Source organism: Pundamilia nyererei, unplaced genomic scaffold (genome assembly GCF_000239375.1).
Source record: "Pundamilia nyererei isolate P.nyererei 1_Seehausen unplaced genomic scaffold, PunNye1.0 scaffold00083, whole genome shotgun sequence".
NCBI classification, from domain to species: domain Eukaryota; kingdom Metazoa; phylum Chordata; class Actinopteri; order Cichliformes; family Cichlidae; genus Pundamilia; species Pundamilia nyererei.
The window spans coordinates 107,517-115,590 of record NW_005187484.1 but is presented as its reverse complement, the minus strand read 5'-3'; the positions used below and the strand labels follow the sequence as shown (position 1 = coordinate 115,590).

The 8,074-nt window shown below is 40.3% G+C and overlaps 1 protein-coding gene across 2 annotated transcripts in view; it reads right to left on the bottom strand.

Annotated features, from left to right (window-relative positions):
• Nucleotides 1-8,074, bottom strand: part of LOC102198807 (uncharacterized) — a 15,730-nt gene that overhangs the window by 1,464 nt on the left and 6,192 nt on the right. The window contains exons 7-12 of one of the 2 annotated variants that reach the window (XR_311870.2): nucleotides 3,914-4,090; nucleotides 3,534-3,809; nucleotides 1,971-2,300; nucleotides 994-1,329; nucleotides 841-924; nucleotides 527-674 (exon numbers count right to left, since the gene is read on the bottom strand). Coding sequence is in view for 1 of the 2 variants with exons in the window: in XM_005738300.2 (XP_005738357.1) it covers nucleotides 643-674; nucleotides 841-924; nucleotides 994-1,329; nucleotides 1,971-2,300; nucleotides 3,534-3,809; nucleotides 3,914-4,090 (1,235 nt within the window). In the remaining variant the exon portion in view is untranslated. Of the gene's footprint in view, nucleotides 1-6; nucleotides 675-840; nucleotides 925-993; nucleotides 1,330-1,970; nucleotides 2,301-3,533; nucleotides 3,810-3,913; nucleotides 4,091-8,074 lie in introns of those variants that run through there. The other variant, XM_005738300.2, reaches the window with a different exon arrangement.

Below are 8,074 nucleotides of genomic sequence, written 5' to 3'. Positions count from 1 at the left end.
CGCTCTCCAAACATCATCTTACTTGGTTTATTTTTCACCTAAGTGTTTAAATAAAAGCTTATAGTAAAGGTAGTGCATATTTTATTTATCACAGATTTTACATTGGATGCCCTTCCTGATGCAACCCTCCTGTTTATCCAGCCTTGATAAACCAGCACTAGAAGTACACTAGCTTGGTTTGCATTTCATTCCAGTCTGAAAGAGATCTTTCTGTTCCTGTTTGCTAACCTGAATCTACAGTGGATTCATTCTTTTCAGCATCCTTATTATATTTATTAATTTTACAGTAATCTTCATTTAGTAAACTGACATTCAGTTTCCAATATTCTGTTTTTATTCAGCTCTATATAGAACCTTGTCTCCCCAGTGTTTAGTCCAAAAAGTGTCTCGTGCATCAGAAGAATCAGTCCTGGCTCCTGAATCCACTGGCTCAGCAGCTGCTAACCCGTAATCTTCAGTAGTTTTAATGTTATTGCACTGTTTTACATTCATACATGCAGGAGTTTACACATCGACACAAATCTACCTTTCACTGGTGTTTCTATGGGGACCCCAGAAAGGACAGTTTGCCAGCCAGCCTTGTGTGTTGAGAATGGGGCCACATCCTCTCGCTCTGATCCCAGTCCTCTAGTTTGTTTGTTTTCATATCGCCTTACCCGCTAACGTTCTCCATGCTGTGAAGAAAAATGACAATTACCCTCTAGAACATCAACGAGTTATGTCATAATGATCTTCATATTACATGCTTTCATGTCAGTGACTCCAAAACAGCAAGCTCGTGTGACTGTATTCTTTCCTTGTGTGTGTGTTTTGATGTAGCAGCAGGTCTGTATCACTCACCTGAGTGCAGGTAGCGCCGCTTCACATACAACAGCAGGATCATAACAGAGCCCACAGCGAGGTACAACATCCAGTTTGTTGGCTCTGAAACAGAACACACATCAAGCTCTGCTCCTCCCAGATGCTAGCTCCTAGTATTACACTGAGACTCACCTTCCACAATCAGGGTGAAGCTCTTTGTGATGGGCACTTTCAGGGACTGATGGGAAACACTGCATGTGAACCTTTTCCCAGAGTCCCTGAGCGAAGCCTGGAGGTAGAAGAAGCCCGACAACGAGAAGGTCATGTCCCGATTTTCTTTGTGGTAGGAAAGGAAGACATTCTCCAGTGACCTGGGATGTGGAGCGTCCAACATGACTGGATCCTGCTCGTACCAAATTATCTCCACATCCCGAGGGTAGTAGCTGTTTGCCCCACACACAATCTTCCTCTTGTTACCCTCCACTAGTGAGAGACTGGGTCCCACATTGAGGGAGACATGGGGAGGCTCTGAGGAAAGCAAAAAACATTACTTTAAAAGCTGAAACGAACAGTGGCTTTTCTGCTGACTTTCTATATTTCTGAGTTCTAAAAAACACATCCACACCATACGACTTTTATCACATAGGATGAGAATGAACACTTTAAGAGCCTGATTTGCTTTTTTTTTTTAAAAAGAAAAAAAGACTGAATTTAAAAAAAAAAGAGTTAAAAAAAATTTTTGTCAGCATTTACAAAGATACTTTTACACGCTATTTTGCCCTATTCAGGAGACATGGTTTTGCAGACATGTTCATGTGCAGCCCTCCAACAGCATGTAGCCTGATGGCGATGACGCTATGCTGATAATGCTGAAAAGTGGGCGTGAACAGCAGAGTGAGTGACAGCAGGCATGCAACAGGAAACAGCGACGGACTGGTTCTACCACATATTTTTGACGTTGCTTCTGATAGCAGTAAACATCTCCAGCAAACTTTAAACAGTAATAATAAGAGTATTTATGGTTGTCACACTATGCTGTACACATCACAAACAGCTTTTTCACAGTCCACCTTAAACTCCATCAGTAAATGTGGTTGAAAGCATATAAGCACAATTTAGTATTAGTACTTTTGTCCATGGCCTATGAACTCTCTGACTGTTTTCCTCACCTTCAATCTGCAGATTTATATCCACCCTGCCGAATAGTGGATTCACGGACACTGAACAAATGTAGGTCCCTTCACTGCTTATCATGGTGGAGGCGAGGGTGTAGGAGGCATCTCCGGCTGCAAAGGCACGTAGTCCAACACCACTTCCTTGGGTCTGTCCTGTGCGCCTGTTGTAACTGAAGAGCTTGGTCCTCTCACCGTGGTGCTGCTTGTGCCACTCCACAGTGACCTTTGCACCTTTGTGGTCGACATCAAACTGGCAGTGGAGCTTTTGCTGGAACTTCAGGCGTGCTTTAACTGAGGGAGTCTGTGTTTTGATGACCATGGCGACTGTGGAAAAGTGTGACAAACATGAACACATGCGAGTTGTTAAGCACATTTCTCAATACAAGTGTCCAATAACAGTGTAGGAGCCATGGGAAAGGCCATATTTCATTTGTGTATTGAAAGTTGAAGATGAACCCTAAGTGGTGCAACATTTCTTAAATCTGAAATGTGACACCTCTGGCAATCCCTAATTCTAGGCCATTACGGCTGAAGATTCCTGGTTAGCTGGGTACATATACCACTCAGTTAACAAACCACCTGGGTACAGCCTACTGTGCATATAGCTTAACACAAGGATCCTTACCTCTTATCTGTGTACATGTGTTTATTTGTCTCATCCATGTAATCATTAACACCAACTGGCTGATATTAGTTACACAGACACAGGTTCCTGTTACATGCATGCAATCTTCCTCATTAACTCAGTACCATTGTTCCACATGATAACACTTTCTTATCTTTAATTAGCTTAAAAATTCCTGCACACGTTGAGGAAATCCAAAGCACCTGCCACAGATGCTCTTTGTTGTCATTAATGATGCATTCAACCACATCTTATAGGACAAATACACATTTGTTCTGGGACGCACTCTCTCTCAAACAAATACTAACATTTCTAGGTTATGTGCTGGTGTTAATACATTTTGTAGATATGTAAATATGTCATCGGGTGAGACTGCTGATGTCTAACTTTGATTGTAGTTCTTCATTTAATTATTAATCAGACTGACCAAATCAATGTATTTTATGAGAAGAATTAAGTACATTTTTATTATTTCATTATTTTAATTATTTTATGAACATTTTATTATTTGTTTTAATGGATGGTTAGTCATTTGCTGGTGGTGGTCAGAGGGCCCGGTGGCGCCAGTGTCCAGCAGCCTCTCCTCTGTCAGTGCGCCCCAGGGCAGCTGTGGCTACAATGTAGCTTGCCATCGCCAGTGTGTGAATGTGTGTGTGAATGGGTGAATGACTGAATGTAGTGTGAAGCGCTTTTGGGTCCTTAGGACTAGAAAACCGCTATACAAATGCAGGCCATTTACCATTTACCATTTGCAATCAAGTTAATTCTTTTATTTTCCTTCAGTCAAAGTTTGTTCCCACAATATTTATATTTTCTTCCTTTATGGGGTCTGGCACAGCAATACTAACAACTAGTCATAACTCCAACAAAAAACAAACTTTTAAGACAAATATATTCAGTTTTAGTCTGAAATCCTCATATGTTCAGTTTACCTGTGGTGGTGAGTACCTCTCTGTTAGGGATGGGGGGCCATTTGTGGTAGTCTGGCCGTCCTGGGGGAGGCTGGTCGAAGGGGCGCCTGAGGAAGCTGGTGATGGTGAAGAGGCCCCTGCTGTGTCTGAGGATGCAGGTAAACCAGTGGTTGTACTCCCGGGCACCGAGGACAGGCCAGCGGACGTAACCGCCCTCTGTGCTGTATCTGTGCAGCTCACACTTCAGCTGCTCTGCCTCCACCCCCTCCACATACTGCAGCAGATCCAACTTTGATCCTAGAAGACAATAAAATAAACTCTAACACACTGTTGTTGTTGTTGTTGTTGTTGTTGTTCATGTTGTTTTCAGCCTTCTCCTCATGCAGGCTGCAGTAACTCACTGGTGATCAGGAAAGTGATGGCGTTTGGGTTAACAGGAGCATCTCCTTTCTGACCAAACTGAAGTATAGCCTCTCTGTGGATGAGCTGAGTCTCTGTGTGGTTGTCCTTATTCAAAAACACACGCTCATCAATGAAGTAGCAGGGCAGCCACAGGATCTGATGGACACTCCACACACCTGAATGACACACACGGGCATAGAAGATCAAACAGTGTTAAGTTCATGTGGTAGCCTGTAGTGCCGATACTTGTTGCTGACCTACACACAAGCTGTAATCTGTGACAATAACTCACCTGTACTTAGAGACCAGTAAATAAATATCGTGAATATTAAACTCATGATTCTTCCCCGGTGCCCTCCACGGTCATACCCCTTGCTGCGCGATTGTTACAGGAAGTTTGTCGGGATACTTTCACTTTCACTCTGCAGGGGTGAATGCTGTGCAGAACAGGATAACGAGCTGCTCACAGAAGAAAATAACAAAAAAGAAAAAAATCTAGAATATTTGCTGTTAAATTGCGTTAATTTCCCCGGATAGCCTGTACAGGTGTCCTAATTATTTTATTGTCAGTCATTATGAGGATGACTGTGTGTCCTGTGTAAACTACTGTCTGTGGTGTGTCATACATAAAAGCTGGATTTTTACCGATTCGTTTTCCCACAAAGATCTATTGTAAATTCACGGCGAATAGTTTTGTTTTTGTCTTTTGGTTTTTTTTTTTGGTGGGGGGTGTCTTTTTTTGTTTTTTAACTGCATTAAACTTGCAGTACCTTTGTTGTCCTGAAGTGTCGCTGTGAAAACTGACCGCATGAAAATACCAGATCAATAGAGAGAAGTCCTGAAATTCAACGTCGTACAAGAGAACTTTTCCACCCAATTTTATTAATGAACAATAGCAATACGAACAGATGAGGCGCCATACTTATCCACCAAACAAAAATAAATTATACAAAGGCTGAGTGTTTAGGAGACATATCAAGAGACATATCAAATACAATAAATATTAAAAATATTAATTAACATGAAAAAAGCATAAGCATTAAAAAAAAAAGTTCCTAAAGAAAAAAAGAGTCCTGATACCAAAGCCCCAAAACATATTCCATACTGTTTTATTGAATCCTGTTGGACTGTAACCAACTCCTCCTGTGATTCCAGAAAGCCTGCAGTGATTCAGTGTGGAAAAAGCAGACAATCCACACTTTCTATATCATCTTCACAGAATATTCAGGTGGTCATATCCAAGTAAAACCAACTAAAGCCTGAATGATTATTTTGTTGGTAAATTCATTTACAATTTTGAATTTCTCTTCTTTCCCTTTGGGAGGAAGAGGGAGAGAAATATGCTTACTCCTTGTTACATGAACCTCCTCAGCCTCAAATTCCTTCAAAATAGAAGAAGATTAGACTTTCTGCAACTGAATGCTTCTAAAAACCTTTTGTACATTTATCATCACAAAAGTCAATTGCTGCTATGCAGAGCTGTCTGAGTCCAGGAGAAGTCTCAGAGTACACAATGTCTTCTTTATCCATCCATCTTGAAGGCAGTGGGATAAGTTTTTATCTCATCTCAGAAGGATGGTTTGTCCAGTTTAACCTATGCAGCATTCTCTTTTCCAATGTCTCAAAGTGATTTAAGATATAGATAATGTAATTTTAATTTAGTAAACAAATTTTGTTATACAAAATGTGGTTAAAAATGTTGATGCATTTGGTATAAATGCAACTGAATTTGGAGTTTATGGATTGCGTGTTCAAGCTTCTTTCCAAATCCAAAGTAGTGCAAAGTTTTCATTAGAAAAAGATGTCTGACATCATCAAATGCACTACAAAAATATAAGAATACAATATATCCATGCTCTTGAATTAAATAGGCTTCCATCAGTACAATCTGACATCAGTCCAGTGTTATTACAACTGACCATCTGTTCTAAAATAGCTGTGAGCTGGTATGTCCCTGTATATTTCTTTGAAGCCATCATCAGGATCACTGAATTCAGATCGTCAGTTTTCAGCTCTGATTCACATAATCTTTGAAAGAGTCCTGAGTATACAGGATAACATCCTGAATCCAAAAGAGTAATCTGTGGAGCATAAACTGTAATAAAAAGTAACTACTTATTTGTTAGTACTTCAGAAAACTATTTGCCAACAGACTTGTGATTGACTTACATTGGATGTCTCAATCACTGATATCTAAATTAATAAAACATGACGAACTCTTCATACCTGATAAAAAAAGAAGCCATCAAACTTTTGCCCTTTTGCAAACTAAAAAAAGGGCCTCTCTTAAAAAGCCCTGAAATTTAATGACCCAAACAAAACTGTAATGTTTACCATGAATTTTAACAAAGAAAAATAAAATAAAATACAACACTTGTTCAAGTCAACCAGTTCACTAGCTGGTAACCCATCATTTTAAGCAGAGTTGTAATGCACTGCCTCACTGTCACACATGGAATGCAGGAGTTCACCAGCCCTCAGTCCGTCGATGTATCTGTGAAGACTCTGAAGGAAGACTCGTTTAGCAGCACCTCTCTTATTCAGTCTGTGGCCACAACCTCTTCCTTTCTTCCTTTCAATTCAATTCCATTTTATTTGTACAACACCAAAACAACAGTCATCTCAAGGTGCTTGCCATTCCCTTTTTTGTTTTTATATCACCTTACCTGCACCAACTTTCTCCACACTGTGGAGGGAAAAAAAACAGTAATCACTTTAAAGAACTTCAGCATCTCACATGTGATACAACAAGTCCCAAAAGAGCTGGGACAGTGTATGAAATCTGAATAAAAGCAGAATATAATGCTTTACACATCTCATGATCCCATATCTTATTCACAAACATTGAAAACATATCAAATGTTAAAACTGATAAAATGGAAAATTTAAAGAAACACAAATAATTCATTTTGATTTTAATGGCTTATTTATTGTGAGGGTCCCAGGGGGCTGGAGTCTGTCACACCTACTGCAAGGTGAGAGGCGGGGTACACCCCGGACAGGCTGCCTGTCTGTCACAGGGCTAACACAGAGAGACATACAACCTTTCATGGGTAATTTAGAATTACCACTTAACTCAACCCCAATAACTGTATGTCTTTGGACTGAGGATAGGCTCCAGATACCCTGCAACCCTGATAAGGATAAATGTAAGAGAATGGGTGGATGGAATTTGATGGCAGTAACTCTATGGTGTAGAGCTGTGTATTGAGTGTATCAAACCCAAATGCAGAAATCAGGATTCGGGAGTGAACTGATAAGGCTGGGACATAAAGGAAAAAAAATAAAAAAAATCAGGAATGATGACACCACAGGCTTTAAACCATACACAAGCACAGGAGACAAACAACGCCTAACATACAACATGAAGTACCTAAACATGGAATTACAAAGAGGAAAGGAACACAACCTAATAACCCAGAACAGAGCCCAGAGAAGTAAAACTAAGGCCTCAAACTAGAAACACTACACAATTATCAGTAAACTAACACAAGGAGCAAGTGCCACAATACCGAAATGAGATTAGGTCTGATACAAGAACACAACAGAGGCAGGAACACATAACGAACTAAATGGATACAAAATAGACTAAAAACCCAGAAGGGAACTAGATTAGAAAAACAACTTTTCCCCCCATTAAACCTGTCCTGCCTCGCAGCTTTTGTAATCCGAATTATTAGCTGACTCCCATGTTGTGCCAAACATATTTCGCTTTTCCAAGATGAGCGCCATAAAATCTCTATATGCTCCTCCATTTTGTGTGTTTCTGTATTTGTTTATGTATTCATTTCTATTAGTGTTATTTCAGTTATTACAGTGTAATATGACCATTTCTAAGCTAACAGGCAGGAGAAAAAAAAAGCAAGTGGGAGAAAATAGGAGAAAATATCAAAGATAAAAGGATAGAGCACAAATAGAAAAGCACCACCTGCTGCACCTGTAGTCCCAGAACTGCCTGGAAGGTGGCAACTCCATAAACACTAATGCACCTCTAATCTATCAGAGATGCAGGCTTTTGAACTTCCCTGATAACAAGTCTGGGAACTTGTTTTTTCCAAAAAGAATTTCTCTGTCATGGTCAATGGGAACACTAGCCGGGGAGCGTTCAGGTTGCCTCGGTGGCCACGCCCTTGGGTTGGGCCATCAGTATCGCACCTGTA